Source organism: Oncorhynchus nerka, linkage group LG13 (genome assembly GCF_034236695.1).
Source record: "Oncorhynchus nerka isolate Pitt River linkage group LG13, Oner_Uvic_2.0, whole genome shotgun sequence".
Classification (NCBI taxonomy): domain Eukaryota; kingdom Metazoa; phylum Chordata; class Actinopteri; order Salmoniformes; family Salmonidae; genus Oncorhynchus; species Oncorhynchus nerka.
This window is the reverse complement of record NC_088408.1, coordinates 103,698,592-103,718,876: the sequence shown is the minus strand read 5'-3', so window position 1 is coordinate 103,718,876 and position 20,285 is coordinate 103,698,592. Positions and strand designations below refer to the sequence as shown.

At 43.6% G+C, this 20,285-nt stretch overlaps 1 protein-coding gene across 1 annotated transcript in view; it reads right to left on the bottom strand.

Annotated features, from left to right (window-relative positions):
- Positions 1-20,285, bottom strand: part of tmem8b (transmembrane protein 8B) — a 203,599-nt gene that overhangs the window by 54,557 nt on the left and 128,757 nt on the right. The window contains exon 3 of the mRNA XM_065026934.1: positions 18,527-18,957. Within this exon, the coding sequence (XP_064883006.1) occupies positions 18,527-18,957 (431 nt within the window). The remainder of the gene's footprint in view (positions 1-18,526; positions 18,958-20,285) is intronic.

Sequence of the window (20,285 nt, the reverse complement as noted above, 5' to 3'; positions counted from 1 at the left end):
CAGTCCTCCATCATGGCTTGTTACTGTATAATCCCTGTAGGAGACCAGTCCTCCATCATGGCTTGTTACTCTATAATCCCTGTAGGAGACCAGTCCTCCATCATGGCTTGTTACTGTATAATCCCTGTAGGAGACCAAATCCTTCATCATGGCTTGTTACTGTATAGAAATTAACAGTAAACATTGCACTCAAAAAAGGTTTTAATTAAAAAAGATAAAGATCTTTCAGTGTTTTAGCAATGTGCAAATAGTTGTAGTATGAATAGTAATAATAATATAATATATATAATAATAATAATAATAGTTGTAGTATGAATAAACAGATAATTATGATTTGGAAATGGTGTTTGTTCTCCACTGGTTGCTCATGGCAACGGGCCGCAAATCTTGTTGCTGTGATTGGGGCTGTTACGGTGACCGTATTACTGCCACACTGTCGGCCACTCATCTCCAAGTTCTGCTTCTCTTACAAACAGGAGTATATCCTACCTAGCTGGCATGAAAATGAACTATGGGGAAAAGTGTCCCTCCATTCGCTATTTAAGTGCATAGAGTAAATGTATTATTTTTTCCCTCTGCCCTTGTGTCACGTTGGCATGAAGGGTCGGGAGACAGGCGTAGGAATGCGTAATAGGATTTTTTATTAAACCCAAATTACAGCCTGCCGTGTGAAGGCATTGGGACGAAGACCAAACAAACACGTAGCAAACACACAGGGTTGAAACCCAAACAAAAAGCATACCTCAAATAAATAACACAATAACATCTGCACAATGATTATCACACTGGTCGAGACCTGTAATCATCTGCACAATGATTATCACACTGGTCGAGACCTGTAATCATCTGCACAATGATTATCACACTGGACGAGACCTGTAATCATCTGCACAATGATTATCACACTGGACGAGACCTGTAATCATCTGCACAATGATTATCACACTGGACGAGACCTGTAATCATCTGCACAATGATTATCACACTGGTCGAGACCTGTAATCATCTGCACAATGATTATCACACTGGACGAGACCTGTAATCATCTGCACAATGATTATCACACTGGACGAGACCTGTAATCATCTGCACAATGATTATCACACGAGACCTGTAATCATCTGCACAATGATTATCACACTGGACGAGACCTGTAATCATCTGCACAATGATTATCACACTGGACGAGACCTGTAATCATCTGCACAATCCACAAGGGCACCAAAGCCCAAAACACACAGCACAGGTACTCACACGCACCAACGGACATTGTAACAATAATGGACAGCCCAATGGAAACCAAAAGGGAACACTTCTACCAGTACTAATCCGTGGGAACAGGGGACAGGTGTGTGTAATGAACGTTCCGGAGGCGTCCGTGACACCCTGTTCTGATACAGGTGCATGATAATGGTCCATTCTAAAGCAAAACAAATTTCACACATATGATTTAGTCTATGTAAAGACAATATTAAATCAAGAATAGTCTAATGGGTGACAATAATATCACTTGTAAATGATATATTATCACTTGTAAATGATATATTATCACTTGTAAATGATATATTATCACTTGTAAATGATGCCGAGCGTAAAGCAAGAAACAGTGCCTTTTCCTCCCATAGGCCTATATGTTTTGATAAGGTTTGTATCACAACTAAAGTAGCCAAATAACTTCTTAAAATTAATCACATTAATTCACTTTACAACGAGTTTAGAGCCTAACTACATATATAAACTGCGCGTGAGTTTCAAGTTTGGGGAAGATCTGTGTGATTTTGGGGAAATATGTGTCTCTAATGTGGTAATACATTTGTCAGGAGGTTAGGAAGTGTAGCTCAGTTTCCACCTCATTTTGTGGACAGAGGGAACATAGCCTGTCCTCTCTTGAGAGCCAGGTCTGCCTTTGGCCGCCTTTCTCAATAGCAAGGCTATGCTCACTGAGTCTGTACATAGTCACAGTGGACAGGTATTCTGCCGCAGTGTACTCTCGGTTTAGAGCCAGATAGCATTCTAGTTTGCTCTGTTTTTTAGTTAATTCTTTCCAGTGTATCAAATAGATATATTTTTTGATTTCTCATGATTTGGTTGGGTCTAACTGTGTTGCTGTCCTGGGGCTTTGTGGGGTCTGTTTGTGTTTGTGAACAGAGCCCCAGAACCAGCTGGCTGAGGGGACTCTTCTCCAGGTTCATCTCTCTGTCAGTGAGGGGTTTTCTGGATTTTGATAACTAGTGGGTATTGTCTCCTTGTTTGGGGTTTTGCGTTGTACACAATGTATATTTTTGCAGAATTCTCCATGCAGAGTCTCAATTGGGTGTTTGTACCATTTTGTGAATTCTTGGTTGGTGACCCCAGACCTCACAATCATAAAGGGCAATGGGTTCTATAACTGAAGTATTTTTAGCCAGATCCTAATTAGGATGTTGAGTTTTATGTTTGATTACATAAAAGGCCCTTGTTGTCTAATTAGATCATTCACAGCCTTGTGGAAGTTACCTGTGGTGCTGATTTTTAGGCCGAGGTACATATAGTTCTTTGTGCTCTAAGGCAACAGTGAAATACTAGAATTTTGTATTTGCGGTCCTGGCAACTGGACCTTTTTTGAACCGTTATTTTTGTCTTACTGAAAGTCAACGTCAGGGCCCAGGTCTGACAGGATCTGTACAGGAGATCTAAGTGCTGCTGTAGGCCCTCCTTGGGACAGAAGATCATCAGCAAACAGGAGACATTTGACTTCAGATTCCAATTAGGCTGGATGCTGCAGAATATTCTAGAGCCCTCGCCACTTCGCTGAAATACAGAAATTATTCACATCCCTTGACTTTTTCCAAATTTTGTTTAAATGATTAAATATAGATTTTGTGTCACTGGCCTACACACAATACCCCATAATGTCAAAATGGAATTGTGATGAATTACAAATTAAAAGCTGAAATGGCTTTTTGTCAATGAGTATTCAACCCCTTAATTACGACAATTGTTTGTTTTAGTGATTCACCATAGTGAAGTAAAGGTTTGTTTTAGTGATTCACCATAGTGAAGTAAAGGTTTGTTTTAGTGATTCACCATAGTGAAGTAAAGGTTTGTTTTAGTGATTCACCATAGTGAAGTAAAGGTTTTCTTTTTCTCTGTGTTTAAGTTTTTGCATTCTTCATCAAAACATTTTTTAATTTGTATTAGTTGTCTTAGGTTTTTCTGCTTGAATTTAAAGTGTGATATGTTAGCTGATAGGTCAAATATACTGTTCATGCTTCCTACTGCTAAATTTACACTTTCACTATTGCAAGAAAACATTTTGTACAGGAAGGATGTCTAGGAAGGATGTCTAGGAAGGATGTCTAGGAAGGATGTCTAGGAAGGATGTCTAGGAAGGAAGGAAGGATGTCTGGGAAGGATGTCTAGGAAGGATGTCTAGGAAGGATGTCTAGGAAGGATGTCTAGGAAGGATGTCTGCCTACAGTATCTTGCTTCCATCGATAGCATTTCTTAATAGTGTGCTATTTGTTCATCTTCGATGCTTCATGGTTGAGTACTGCTCTGTCCAAATAGATTGTAATTTTGCTGTGGTCTGATAGGGGTGTCAGTTGGCTGACTGTGAACGCCCTGAGAGACTGGTTTGAGGTCAGTGATAATGAAGTCTACAGTACTGCTGCCAAGAGTTGAGTTATAAGTGTACCTACCATAGGAATCCCCTCGAAGCCTACCGTTGACTATGTACAGACACAGCGTGTGACAGAGCTGCAGGAGTTGTGACCCATTTTTGTTGGTTGTTTTGTCATAGTTGTGTCTAGGGGGGCATATTGGGAAGGAAATGTTAATAAACCTCCCTGCATGTCTTTTTAGCAGGTCTGACTGAAGGAAGAGGCAGAGTACTATGGTAAGATTAGAGGAACAAACTGACAGCATCTATACATATATATATATACCTATCTATATCTATACCTATATATATATACCTATCTATATCTATACCTATATATATATAACTATCTATATCTATACCTATATATATATACCTATCTATATCTATACCTATATATATATAACTATCTATACCTATATATATATACCGTACCTATCTATATCTATACCTATATATATATAACTATCTATATCTATACCTATATATATATACCTATCTATATCTATACCTATATATATATATATAACTATCTATATCTATACCTATATATATATACCTATCTATATCTATACCTATCTATATCCATACCTATATATATATATACCGTACCTATCTATATCTATACATATATATCTATACGTATCTATACCTCTATACATCTATACCTTCAAGACTGCAGGCTGTTTTTGATGGAACAGGGTCTCTGAGGGCTCTGCAGTACCTACTGACGATACTATCTCGAACCACTTTCGCGTAATAACACACGACTCAAAAACTACCCAACAACCCCTGCTCAGGTAACTGATCCTATTCCCATTTCACAGAGCTATCATAATACTGCTACCATGTTCCCAGGGGTATTGTCGGGAATAATATTGTGCCCATCAAGTTCAATTTGACTATTAGCTCTGTTACTGAAGCCCACCGTGGTAAGCTCCTCCAGTGCTATTGTATCAAATACTGTTTTCAAATCACGTAGAGGGCTTGTATCACTGAACTGCACTGTTGGTATTCTCCTCCAGTGCTATTGTATCAAATACTGTTTTCAAATCACGTAGAGGGCTTGTATCACTGAACTGCACTGTTGGTAAGCTCCTCCAGTGCTATTGTATCAAATACTGTTTTCAAATCACGTAGAGGGCTTGTATCACTGAACTGCACTGTTGGTACGTAAGCATTTCACGGTAAGGTCTCCACTTGTTGTATTCGGCGCAAGTGACAAATAATTGATTTGATTTATCAATGTACAAAGTTTGATCAAATATGGACTTTCTTGACATCTGGGTGCATGACACGAACGCATATAATCTGGTTCTCACAGAGACTTAGCTAAATCCCGGATAAGGACATTGACCAGTATTGTAGTACAGTCTGGTCTCCAGACCACATGTTGAGTGTCTCGGTCTTGTCTCGGTTTTGGATACATTTGTAATCGGTCTTGACTCGATCTCGGACAGTGAGGACTAGTAATTTGCTACCGAGACCAGCTGAGACCAGCGGAGTAAAAAACTCATAATTATCTGCCTGATAGGGCTAGGGCTGTTTACTGCCCCTTCTGGAGGAATTCGGTACCCATATAAAACATGATAAATTTTTGTCAAAAGTTGCTAATATATGCATATAAAAAATATTATCGAATAGGAAACACTCTAAATCTTCTAAAACCGTTTACATTTTGTCTCTATGTAAAGCAGAAGTCTCAGGGCATGCATTCTCCCAAAGTCTCTCTTGTAATGGAAAAAGTTGCCACCACTTTGACGTCATCGTATACACACTTACCAAGCAGTTATAACCATGGGAACAGTTTCTACGTCTTCAGCGCGAAGCCTGCTTTCGATGAGGCGTGTAACTGTGAGAATCACGCGCTCACGAGACGTTCAGCGTGCCGAAAGGTCTCGGTCAAGCAAAAAAAAAGTTTACCCAATGCGCGCTGTGAAGTTTCTCTCTCTTTTCCTCAGGATGGATTGAACAACGTGTGTGTGTCTGTTCGCCCTCACGATTGCTGTAGACCTTTATAACATGTTAAGGCTTAATTATGGACATAGTTTGACAAGTTTACTCACCATATAATGTATACTTTCGACGTTTTGGTGCGCATCCACTATAAATTTGCATACATTTCGACCGAAATGTGGCTAGTTTGAGAACCGAAAGACACAGACTTGAAAACTGAACGCTAACTTGGTGAGTATTAACCCTTCCAGGTCTTCTGATGGAAGAACAGCAACGGTAAGGGAATATTTATGTGTTAATTTTGGGTTTCTGTCGACTCCAAGATAGAGGAGTCATTATGCTAAATGGGAGCGCCGACTCCCTATTATAGCCTAGTGAACGCAAAATGTAACGTTAAAAATAAATGTAACACAGCGATTGCATTTAGAAGAAGTTTATCTTGCTATACATATGTAAAACATGCATATTTAGTCAAAGTTTATGATGTGTATTCCTTGTTAGCTGACGTTATCTGCCGGAGCTATTTATTTCTCCTGACATTGCAGTAGCATTTTTTGAACGATGCATAATTGGAAACAGAGATTTATGGATATATATTGCAGATTATTGAAAAAAAATGAATGTACTGTGTAACATGTTATATTACTGTCATCTGATGAAGATTTCAAAAGGTTAGTGAAATGATTTTTCTTTTAATCCTGCGTTTGTTGATTGCATATTTTTTCCTACTTGGCTATGCTAATGAGGTATGTCTGCAGTGGTGGTTGGACATAAATATGTGCTATGTTTTCGCCGTAAAACATTTTAGAAATCTGACTTGCTGGGTAGATAAACAACTTGTTTATCTTTCATTTGAGCCATTTTTCTTGCTAATCTGTGGAGGTTAAATATTTTTAGGATTATTTCTTGCGTTCCCTGCGCCACATTACAGCTCAGGGGGGGTGGGGGGTGTTCCCAAATGGGAACTAGTGGCCCCAAGGACATTGACCAGTATTGTAGTACAGTCTGGTCTCCAGACCACATGTTGAGTGTCTCGGTCTTGTCTCGGTTTTGGATACATTTGGAATCGGTCTTGACTCGATCTCGGACAGTGAGGACTAGTAATTTGCTACCGAGACCAGCTGAGACCAGCGGAGTAAAAAACTCATAATTATCTGCCTCGTATGGTTCACCAACTACTTCTCAGACAGAGTTCAGTGTGTAAAATCGGAGGGCCTGTTGTCCGGACCTCTGGCAGTCTCTATGGGGGTGCCACAGGGTTCAATTGTCAGACCGACTCTTTTCTCTGTATACATCAATGATGTGGCTCTTGCTGCGGGTGATTCTTTGATCCACCTCTACGCAGACGACACAATTCTGTATACCTCTGACCCCCCTTCTTTGGACATTGTGTTAATAAACCTCCAAACTAGCTTCAACGCCATACAACACTTTTAAATGCTAGTAAAATGAAATGCATGCTCTTCAATCGATCGCTGCCCGCACCCGCCCGCCCGTTCAGCATCACTAGTCTGGACGGTTTTGACTTAGAATATGTGGACAACTACAAATACCTAGGTGTCTGGCTAGACTGTAAATTATCCTTCCAGACTCACATTAAGCATCTCCAATCCAAAGTTAAATATAGAATTGGCTTCCTATTTCGCAAAGCCTCCTTCACTCATGCTGCCAAACATACCCTCGTAAACTGAATATCCTACCGATCCTTGACTTCGGCGATGTCATTTACAAAATAGCCTCCAACACTCTACTCAGCAAATTGGATGCAGTCTATCACAGTGCCATCTGTTTTGTCACCAAAGCCCCATATACTACCCACCACTGCGACCTGTATGCTCTCGTTGGCTGGCCCTCGCTTCATATTCGTCGCCAAACCCACTGGCTCCAGGTCATCTATAAGTCTTTGCTAGGTAAAGGAATTGCAAAGATCGCTGAAGCTGGAGACTTATACAGTGGGGCAAAAAAGTATTTAGTCAGCCACCAATTGTGCAAGTTCTCCCACTTAAAAAGATGAGAGAGGCCTGTAATTTTCATAATAGGTACACTTCAACTATGACAGATAAAATGAGGGAAAAAATCCAGAAAATCACATTGTAGGATTTTTAATGAATTTATTTGCAAATTATGGTGGAAAATAAGTATTTGGTCACCTACAAACAAGCAAGATTTCTGGCTCTCACAGACCTGTAACTTCTTCTTTAAGAGGCTCCTCTGTCCTCCACTCCTTACCTGCATTAATGGCACCTGTTTGAACTTGTTATCAGTATAAAAGACACCTGTCCACAACCTCAAACAGTCACACTCCAAACTCCACTATGGCCAAGACCAAAGAGCTGTCAAAGGACACCAGAAACAAAATTGTAGACCTGCACCAGGCTGGGACGACTGAATCTGCAATAGATAAGCAGCTTGGTTTGAAGAAATCAACTTTGGGAGCAATTATTAGGAAATGGAAGACATACAAGACCACTGATAATCTCCCTTGATCTGGGGATCCACGCAAGATCTCACCCTGTGGGGTCAAAATGATCACAAGAACGGTGAGCAGAAATCCCAGAACCACACGGGGGGACCTAGTGAATGACCTGCAGAGAGCTGGGACCAAAGTAACAAAGCCTACCATCAGTAACACACTACGCTGCCAGGGACTCAAATCCTGCAGTGCCAGACGTGTCCCCCTGCTTAAGACAGTACATGTCCAGGCCCGTCTGAAGTTTGCTAGAGAGCATTTGGATGATCCAGAAGAATATTGGGAGAATGTCATATGGTCAGATGAAACCAAAATATAACTTTTGGGTAAAAACTCAACTCGTCGTGTTTGGAGGACAAAGAATGCTGAGTTGCATCCAAAGAACACCATACCTACTGTGAAGCAAGGGGTGGAAACATCATGCTTTGGGGCTGTTTTTCTGCAAAGGGACCAGGACGACGGATCCGTGTAAAGGAAAGAATGAATTGGGCCATGTATCGTGAGATTTTGAGTGAAAACCTCCTCCCATCAGCAAGGGCACTGAAGATGAAACATGGTTGGGTCTTTCAGCATGACAATGATCCCAAACACACCGCCCGGGCAACGAAGGAGTGGCTTCGTAAGAACCATTTCAAGGTCCTGGAGTGGCCTAGCCAGTCTCCAGATCTCAACCCCATAGAAACTCTTTGGAGTGAGTTGAAAGTCCGTGTTGCCCAGCAACAGCCCCAAAACAGCACTGCTCTAGAGGAGATCTCCATGGAGAAATGGGCCAAAATACCAGCAACAGTATGTGAAAACCTTGTGAAGACTTACAGAAAGCATTTGACCTCTGTCATTGCCAACAAATTGTATATAACAAAGTATTGAGATAAACTTTTGTTATTGACCAAATAGGAGTGGAGGACAGAGGAGCCTCTTAAAGAAGAAGTTACAGGTCTGTGAGAGCCAGAAATCTTGCTTGTTTGTAGGTGACCAAATACTTATTTTCCACCATAATTTGCAAATAAATTCATAAAAAATCCTACAATGTGATTTTATGGATTTTTTTTCCCATTTCGTCTGTCATAGTTGAAGTGTACCTATGATGAAAATTACAGGCCTCTCTCATCTTTTTAAGTGGGAGAACTTGCACAATTGGTGGCTGACTAAATACTTTTTTGCCCCACTGTATATAAAAAATAAAATGGTGCCGTCTGGTTTGATTAATATAAGGAATGTGAAATTATTTATATTTTTACTTTTGATACTTAAGTATATTTTTGTAATTACATTTATTTTGTACAAAGTGGGTACTTTTTCCACTACTGGCAGCACATTGACTCAGTACTGGTACCACTGGCTGCACATTGACTCAGTACTGGTACCACTGGCTGCACATTGACTCAGTACTGGTACCACTGGCTGCACATTGACTCAGTACTGGTACCACTGGCTGCACATTGACTCAGTACTGGCACCACTGGCTGCACATTGACTCAGTACTGGTACCACTGGCTGCACATTGCCTCAGTACTGGTACCACTGGCTGCACATTGACCTACAGTACCACTGCACATTGACTCAGTACTGGTACCACTGGCTGCACATTGCCTCAGTACTGGTACCACTGGCTGCACATTGCCTCAGTACTGGTACCACTGGCTGCACATTGCCTCAGTACTGGTACCACTGGCTGCACATTGCCTCAGTACTGGTACCACTGGCTGCACATTGCCTCAGTACTGGTACCACTGGCTGCACATTGACTCAGTACTGGTACCACTGGCTGCACATTGACATTGACTCAGTACTGGTACCACTGGCTGCACATTGACTCAGTACTGGCACCACTGGCTGCACATTGACTCAGTACTGGTACCACTGGCTGCACATTGACTCAGTACTGGTACCACTGGCTGCACATTGACTCAGTACTGGTACCACTGGCTGCACATTGACTCAGTACTGGTACCACTGGCTGCACATTGACTCAGTACTGGTACCACTGGTACCACTGGCTGGCTGCACATTGACTCAGTACTGGTACCACTGGCTGCACATTGACTCAGTACTGGTACCACTGGCTACACATTGACTCAGTACTGGTACCACATTGCCTCAGTACTGGTACCACTGGCTGCACATTGGTACTGGTACCACTGGCTACATTGCCTCAGTACCACTGGCTACACACTTGACTCAGTACTGGTACCACTGGCAGCACATTGACTCAGTACTGGTACCACTGGCTGCACATTGACTCAGTGGTACCACTGGTACCACTGGCAGCACATTGACTCAGTACTGGTACCACTGGTTGCACATTGACTCAGTACTGGTACCACTGGCTGCACATTGCCTCAGTACTGGTACCACTGGCTGCACATTGCCTCAGTACTGGTACCACTGGCTGCACATTGACTCAGTACTGGTACCACTGGCTGCACATTGACTCAGTACTGGTACCACTGGCTGCACATTGACTCAGTACTGGCACCACTGGCTGCACATTGACTCAGTACTGGCACCACTGGCTGCACATTGACTCAGTACTGGTACCACTGGCTGCACATTGCCTCAGTACTGGTACCACTGGCTGCACATTGACTCAGTACTGGTACCACTGGCTGCACATTGACTCAGTACTGGTACCACTGGCTGCACATTGACTCAGTACTGGCACCACTGGCAGCACATTGACTCAGTACTGGTACCACTGGCAGCACATTGACTCAGTACTGGTACCACTGGCTGCACATTGACTCAGTACTGGTACCACTGGCAGCACATTGACTCAGTACTGGTACCACTGGCAGCACATTGACTCAGTACTGGTACCACCTGAATACAGCCATGTTTTCTTTTACTCGTTATCGTTATTCATAATTTTTTATCTCTTAGAGAAATAACAGAAGTTGTCCGTGCACAGTGAGTAACCATGGGGATCAGCTATTTGGATGGATTGATGACCCAGTTTTTGACAGGTTTCTAAACTCAACTAAGTTGCACTTTTTGGGGCCTGATGCTTGAAAATGGTGCTCCGTGTATTAGATTTGAGGCTAAACACCTCTACTTGAAGACAGTGTCTCATGTAATTAATAGCTTCCAGAACGTTGCTTTACTCTGAGCAAAAGAAACCAACTCCAAACAGTGTTGTAGGTGACTCTGTTCTTTCTACCCTCTGCCTCTCATGTTGTATTTCAGAACCTACCTGAGACTTTCCATGCCAACCTTCAGAACCAGTGCTTTCCATGCCAACCTTCAGAATCAGTGCTTTCCATGCCAACCTTCAGAATCATTGCTTTCCATGCCAACCTTCAGAACCAGTGCTTTCCATGCCAACCTTCAGAACCAGTGCTTTCCATGCCAACCTTCAGAATCATTGCTTTCCATGCCAACCTTCAGAACCAGTGCTTTCCATGCCAACCTTCAGAACCAGTGCTTTCCATGCCAACCTTCAGAACCAGTGCTTTCCATGCCAACCTTCAGAATCAGTGCTTTCCATGCCAACCTTCAGAACCAGTGCTTTCCATGCCAACCTTCAGAATCAGTGCTTTCCATGCCAACCTTCAGAATCAGTGCTTTCCATGCCAACCTTCAGAATCAGTGCTTTCCATGCCAACCTACAGAACCAGTGCTTTCCATGCCAACCTTCAGAATCAGTGCTTTCCATGCCAACCTTCAGAACCAGTGCTTTCCATGCCAACCTTCAGAACCAGTGCTTTCCATGCCAACCTTCAGAATCAGTGCTTTCCATGCCAACCTTCAGAACCAGTGCTTTCCATGCCAACCTTCAGAATCAGTGCTTTCCATGCCAACCTTCAGAACCAGTGCTTTCCATGCCAACCTTCAGAACCAGTGCTTTCCATGCCAACCTTCAGAACCAGTGCTTTCCATGCCAACCTTCAGAACCAGTGCTTTCCAACAGCTGTGTTGGATGACGAGAAGTTGTGGAAAACCAAGGAGTTGTGGCCACAGTGAAATGACCAGTGGGAGACTGTTTCATCCTCTTCATGAAGAGCACATTTCTGAGTTTGTGAAAGTGAACCAGATGTATTAATATTCAGACTCTTTTAATATCGGTGACCTCTTTACCAACCATAGCATTGGGAATCCATCGGTATGCATATCAGCTCGGACCATTACATTCCTGACATTCAAACCTGGTGAATTGGATTATCATGCCCTGCATTGCCACCATTCATCAACAGACAAGTTCATTACACTTGTTCATCAAAGCGTTCAAATATAGGCATTTGTGAAGGTAACATTACAGAGTTTACCAGTTGAATTTCAATCCGTAGTGTGTCTTTGTGCCTTTGATTTTCATTTGATAGTGTAACGTGGTATTTTAATGTGTGAAATTGTGGTTTTTCAGATAATGGCAATGATAGTCAATTTAATGACTGTGTGTGTGAGAGGCTAATCCCAAGAGTGAAGGAGCAAGTCCAGTACATATTGGCCCTCGAGGCCATTAAAGAGTAAGCAGAAATCCACTCCTGTCATTTACTCCCATCAATGTTGCAGTGGAGCTCAGTCCCTCTGCTCTTCCTTTCAACTCCCTCTGCTCTTCCTTTCAACTCCCTCTGCTCTTCCTTTCAACTCCCTCTGCTCTTCCTTTCAACTCCCTCTGCTCTTCCTTTCAACTCCCTCTGCTCTTCCTTACAACTCCCTCTGCTCTTCCTTTCAATTCCCTCTGCTCTTCCTTTCAACTCCCTCTGCTCTTCCTTTCAACTCCATCTACTCTTTAATTACAGACTTTTTTATTTCTTCCACCTCATGTACCATGTCACATGGTTGCTTTTATTCAGTCCGCTTCGGTACAACATACTATGGGGAAGTCACACTCTCATGATCCACAATCATGTCTGACAAGGCCATTGAAATCCTCTCCTCACTGGAAGCCCTACATCCCACAGGTGATGAGCATGAGACTCGGATTCATTCCTTCAATTATTCCTCTCTTCACCTCAGTGTGAACACGGATACCCGCATCCAACTCCTGTGTGCTTATGGGAGCCTACTCAAAGAGAGAGGGTGGCCAGGTTGTGTCTGTGTCTTCCTCGGTCCAGCAGTGCTTGCCTCTCTTCACAGAGTTGTTGATGAAGGGTCGGGTCCTATGTGGACTGATTAGATTGGGCTCAACCTGCTAAACAACATTTACATTTACATTTAAGTCATTTAGCAGACGCTCTTATCCAGAGCAACTTACAAATTGGTGCATTCACCTTATGACATCCAGTGGAACAGCCACTTTACAATAGTGCATCTAGGTCTTTTAAGGGGGGGGGGGGGGAGAAGGATTACTTTATCCTATCCTAGGTATTCCTTAAAGAGGTGGGATAGATGCTGGGATAGATGTCTTGTTCAGTATACGTAGCGTTAAGTCACTTGGTTATTCTAAACGGAACGTGCTGGCTAGCTTAGCTTAGGCTAAAAAGCCTCCTGGCTGACGTCAGCTAGAATGCTTACCTTCCAGCGAGTGAAATTTACTAGCTTTCCACCGGTGTTATGGCAAACCCATACTATTTTCAGTTCCTGGAGTTGGAGGGAGGGAAGCAGGGTTTACATGGGACCTTGGCACGGATCTGAGTGACCAGTGCACCCCTCTGAAAAAACATTACTGTGACAACGTTTGGTCAAACGGGATACTACTTTCAGACATTACCAGAGCCCCTAGTGACCGTAAAGGGCCGAGCTTCATGCTATACAGTCGCACAGAAGCACGATGCATATTGGAAGCTTGTCCATGTTTAATGCCCCCCCCCTCTGATACCCAGCATTCCACAGTGTTCACAGGGTTCAAGGGGTATATCAATCTCACAGGGTGAGAGTGACAAGTTGGGTCAGTGTACACAAAGGGTGCCCCTCCCCCATAAGTGGCTCAATACTGTGATTCATTGCTGATTCCTGCCTGTAGCTCACTAGTCCCTATATCTAGTGATACAGGTTATGGGCTCTATAGGCAATTCGTTGTTGGTAGCAGTCAGGGAATGAGCAGGGTTGGACACAACTACGCTATTATCCCACACGCAGTCTCTGTGATTCATATGAGGCCACAAATGAGCTGCCTGTCCCATCAACAGGTCAACTGTTCGCGAGGCCTCAGCGCCCGTTTTGAGGAAATATCCTCTCGTCTCCAGAAACAGGCATTCCGAGTGGTTCCAATGTCGAAAATCTGGTACAGTCGGTATTCATGGTTACGAAAAGGGGCGGGACTTAGCAACCCATTCTAGACGTACGTGCCCTCAGCAAACACCTCAGACTACAAACCCATGAGCTACCAGCGACTGGCTGCATAGTGGAGGAGGAGGCAAGCAGTGTTACATCACAGCTACTGTCCCATATTCTGTCTCCAGGCTTCATCTGACACCAGAAAAATATCTGTCTGACTCCATCTCACAGTATTCTGTCTCCAGGGCTTCATCTGACACCAGAAAAATATCTGTCTGACTCCATCTCACAGTATTCAGTCACTAGGATTCATCTGACACCAGAAAAATATCTGCCTGACTCCCATCTCACCGTTCCCGTTCAGTGAGCTTGTGTGGCCTTGGCATTGCGCATGGTGATCTTAGGCTTGTGTGCAGCTGCTCGGACCATGGAAACCCATTTCATGAAGATCCTGACTAACAGTTCTTGTGCTGACGTTGCTTCCAGAGGCAGTTTGGAACTCAGTAGTGAGTGTTGCTTCCAGAGGACAGAGGCAGTTTGGAACTCAGTAGTGAGTGTTGCTTCCAGAGGCAGTTTGGAACTCAGTAGTGAGTGTTGCTTCCAGAGGACAGAGGCAGTTTGGAACTCAGTAGTGAGTGTTGCTTCCAGAGGCAGTTTGGAACTCAGTAGTGAGTGTTGCTTCCAGAGGCAGTTTGGAACTCTGTAGTGAGTGTTGCTTCCAGAGGCAGTTTGGAACTCAGTAGTGAGTGTTGCTTCCAGAGGCAGTTTGGAACTCAGTAGTGAGGTGTTGCTTCCAGAGGCAGTTTGGAACTCAGTAGTGAGTGTTGCTTCCAGAGGCAGTTTGGAACTCAGTAGTGAGTGTTGCTTCCAGAGGCAGTTTGGAACTCGGTAGTGAGTGTTCCAACCGAGGACGATTTTTACGTGTTATGCGCTTCAGCGTTCTGTGAGCTTGTGTGGTCTACCACTTCGCGGCTGAGCCGTTGTTGCTCCTAGACGTTTCCACTTCACAATAACAGCACTTACAGTTGACCCGGGGCAGAAATGTGACAAACTGACTTGTTGGAAAGGTGGCATCTGACACCAGTGTTACTACAACTCATAAACCCCCTCGGTGCTGAAGAACCTCAGATTCAGAAGTGAAAAAACCCTGATAAAACTATTACAATACACAGACAGTCCACGAATTGTCCTTTATTGTAATACATGATGACTACGTTTTAATGAAAACTAAATGTCTAGTAAATGGCTATCGCCTTACCTATCTGTTATAAAAGACAATCTAACAACTTGGTAAGCTATATTACAAATAACCTAGTGTCTAAACGTTCCCCTGAATCTCCCTTTCCTTATTAGCCTACTGTAGTAGTTCTGAAATACATTTCAACCACTATACAGCCAGAATATTAGGCCTAACTAGCAGTAGCAGGCTACATGATCTGTGTCAGTGTGTCTTTCTCTGTTTTCTTACTATGCTGACCGCACCACAGTGTGTTCCTTATGAAATATAAAACACTTTTCAATTTAAATCATCCAACATGTGAAAAGCAAATATTGGGAGCATTGTTGTGCTGTCATCTTTTTCTGTTCTCTCTCTGCTTTATGAAGGTGTCCAAGGACATAGATGAGGGCCGGGACCAGAGACGTGTCCAGTAGTACATCATGAAACAGGAGCACCAGAAAACCAGGAGGTATAGGACCCAATACATACTCAACCACACAGCTGCCAAAGTCCTGGATGAGTTCCCATGTCTCAGTCAAAGTCCTGGATGAGTTCCCATGTCTCTGTCAAAGTCCTGGATGAGTTCCCATGTCTCTGTCAAAGTCCTGGATGAGTTCCCATGCCTCTGCCAAAGTCCTGGATGAGTTACCATGCCTCTGTCAACCACACAGCTGCCAAAGTCCTGGATGAGTTCCGGCAACCCATCATTACTTTAAGACATGAAGGTCAGTCAATATGGAACATTTTAAGAACTTTGAAAGTTTCCTCATATGTAGTCGCTAAAACCATCAAGCACTATGATGAAACTGTCTCTCGTGAGGACCACCACCGGAAAGGAAGACCCAGTTACCTCTGCTGCAGAGGATACGTTTATTAGAGTTACCAGCCTCAGAAATTGCAGCCCAAATAAATGCTTCATAGAGTTTGAGTAACAGTCACATCTCAACATCAACTGAGACTGGGTGAGTCAGGCCTTTATGGTCGAATTGCTGCAAAGAAACCACTACTAAAGGACACAAATAATAAGAAGAGACTTGTTTGGGCCAAGAAACACAATCAAGGGACATTAGACTGGTGGAAATTGGTCCTTTGTTCTGTTGAGTCAAAAATTTAGATTTTTGGTTCCAACCGCTGTGTCTTTGTGAGATGCAGAGTAGGTGAACAAATGATCTCCGCATGTGTGGTTCCCCCCGTGAAGCATGGAGAAGGAGGTGTGATGGTGTGGGGGGTGCTTTGCTGATGACACAGTCAGTAATTTATTTAGAATTCAAGGCACACTTAACCAGCATGGCTACCACAGCATTCTACAGCAATACGCCATCCCATCTGGTTTCGGCTTAGTGGGACTATCTTTTGTTTTTCAACAGAACAATGAGCCAACACACCTCCAGGCTGTGTAAGGGTTGTTTGACCAAGAAGGAGAATGATGGAATGCTGCATCAGATGACCTGGCCTCCACAATCACCCAAACTCAACCCAATTGAGATGGTTTGGGATGAGTTGGACCGCAGAGTGAAGGAAAAGCAGCCAACAAGTGCTCAGCATATGTGAGAACTCCTTCAAGATGGTTGGAAAATCCTTCCAGGTGAAGCTGGTTGAGAGAATGCCAGGAGTGTGCAACGCTCTCGTCAAGGCAAAGGGTGGCTACTTTGAAGAATCTAAAATCTAAAATAAATTTTTATTTAACACTTTTTTTGGGTTACTACATGATTCCATATGTATTATTTCATAGTTTTGATGTCTTCACTATTATTCTACAATGTAGAAAATAGTAAAAATAAAGAAACATTATTGAATGAGAAGGTGTGTCCAAACTTATCCTCTACATTATATAAGGAATCAGGTGCCATTTGGGAGTCTGGTGGTGTAGATCTGCATGCTGCTGCTGGTGGCTTTAGGTTGGAACACTGTGATGGCTTTAGGTTGGAACACTGTGATGGCTTTAGGTTGGAACACTGTGATGGCTTTAGGTTGGAACACTGTGATGGCTTTAGGTTGGAACACTGTGATGGCTTTAGGTTGGAACACTGTGATGGCTTTAGGTTGGAACACTGTGATGGCTTTAGGTTGGAACACTGTGATGGCTTTAGGTTGGAACACTGTGATGGCTTTAGGTTGGAACACTGTGATGGCTTTAGGTTAGGGCACGAAAGCCAAAACAACACAGCACAGGTACTCACACGACCAACGGACATTGGAACAATAATCGACAGGACCATGGTAAACCAAGGGCACACTTATACAATTACTAATCAATGGGAATAGGGACCAGGTTTGAATAATGACAGTTCCGGAGGGATCCGCGACATTAGGTTGGAACACTGTGATGGCTTTACGTTGGAACACTGTGATGGCTTTAGGTTGGAACACTGATGGCTTTTCGTTGGAACACTGTGATGGCTTTTCGTTGGAACACTGTGATGGCTTTACATTGGAACACTGTGATGGCTTTAGGCTGTAACACTGTGATGGCTTTACTTTGGAACACTGTGATGGCTTTACGTTGTAACACTGTGATGGCTTTACATTGGAACACTGTGATGGCTTTAGGCTGTAACACTGTGATGGCTTTACGTTGGAACACTGTGATGGCTTTAGGCTGTAACGCTGTGATGGCTTTACGTTGGAACACTGTGATGGCTTTAGGCTGTAACACTGCCTCCATACTGTAGCTAATGCCTTAATGTCTTGGCTTGTATGAAAATAGGCCTATTTCACTTCCTGAAACTAAGGCAGAGGGACAAGGAGGAACTATGACAGTCTACCAACCTGGGAGGGATAGGTAGATATGATGTACTGCTATCAGACAGAGTCTGTCTGGTGGTGTGGACATGTAAAACACAGTGGGATTCCCCTGCTAGAAGGAACTGCTAGCCTGAGTATTTAACCAACAAATCACTCAGGGAAGGTAGCTTTAGTATGTCAGTATCTAAGAGCTAGGTACAACATAATTACCAGGAATTTAGTCTGTGTTTAAACAAAACAGCACAAGACTTGCAAATGTCCTTCCCACTGTGTGGTTGTGTGAGAGAGGGAAAAATTACAAGGTACAAAACACATCTTGTAATGAAATCTTTTTGACACTCACCAAGTTGAGTTTGAGTTCCATATTGAGGACTCCTCCACTGTCCAGGACAGGCATGAGGTTAATGGAGAACACAGCAGCCCTGTCCGGAGGAACAGAGATGTTCGGACCAAAGAAGATGTAGAAGTGGACAGAGAAGGTGTCCAGCTCATTCCTCAGGGTGGGCCGGATGGGCCAGCACCTGTTGGGGTCGGAGCTGGGAGCCATATGGGTTATACTGTCCTGTGGGGAGAGGAGGGAGCCAGCGGGGTCCGAAGAGGAGGAGTTCTGGGCGTGGCTGGGGAGGCCCGGGAGGCCGGCAGGGGTGGAGGGGAGCGTCTCAGAGAGAGAGAAGCCCATAGCACTGCCAAAGGACTGTGGCAGGTTGAGATTAGAGCTGGGGCCAGAAGATGAGCTAGAGGGGGAACCCTTAGAGGCGCTGGATTTGGAGCAATCTGGAGAGGGAAAGAGAGAGAGATAGAGAGAGAGGGGGAGAGAGGGAGAGAGAGGGAGAGAGAGAGAGATAGAGGTAGAGAGAGGGAGAGAGGTAGAGAGCAAGAGGTAGAGAGAGAGAGAAGGGGAGAGAGAGATAGAGAGAGAGGAGGAGAGAGAGGGAGAGAGAGGTAGAGAGACAGAGAGAGAGAGAAACAATGGAGTCATTTAGGAAGAATGGGGAGACAGAGAGACAGACAGACAAGCAGAAAGACAGACAGACAGACAGACAGGAAATGTGGAAATGTGTCATGTCATGGCAATACCAGTGTGAAACAGGCCTCTCCTCTCTTCCCCTCTCTTCTCCTCTCTTCCCCTCTCTTCTCCTCTCTTCCCCTCTCTTCTCCTCTCTTCCCCTCTCCTCTCCTCTCTTCCTGTCTCCTCTCTTCCTTTCTCCTCTCTTCTCCTCTCTCCTCCTTGCCTCTCTTGTCTCCTCTCCCCCTCCTCTCCTCTCAAGAGCCTCTCCTCTCTGCTCAGGCCTAGTTTGCACATGTGCCTGTTAGTATTATCTGTAGAGAAGTGTCTGAGTCAGTCTGAAGTGCTCTCATGGGCGGCAGCAGCCTGTTGACACCACACACACACACACACACACACACACACACACACACACACACACACACACACACACACACACACACACACACACACACACACACACACACACACACACACACACACACACACACACACACACGACTCAGAGGGTTAGAGAAACAAACAAACAAAAGGTGGATCATTGTCAAGAGGCTTCTATTTCCTCTCATCTCCACATCAACCAGTCAGATCATCTGGAAGCGGAAAAACATAACAGGTCCTGTGTGTTGAAATGATCAAATGAAGTGGAACTATACACCTTTCAGCAGCAACGATTTAATGGGTGACTGTGGTTAAACAGACGTTTAATGGGTGACTGTTTAATGGGTGACTGGTTAAACAGACGTTTTAATGGGTGACTGTGGTTAAACAGACGTTTTAATGGGTGACTGTTTAATGGGTGACTGTTGTTAAACAGACGTTTTAATGGGTGACTGTGGTTAAACAGACGTTTTAATGGGTGACTGTTTAATGGGTGACTGTGGTGAAACAGACATTTTAATGGGTGACTGTGGTTAAACAGACGTTTTAATGGGTGACTGTGGTTAAACAGACGTTTTAATGGGTGACTGTTTAATGGGTGACTGTTGTTAAACAGACGTTTTAATGGGTGACTGTGGTTAAACAGACGTTTTAATGGGTGACTGTGGTTAAACAGACGTTGTAATGGGTGACTGTGGTTAAACAGACGTTTTAA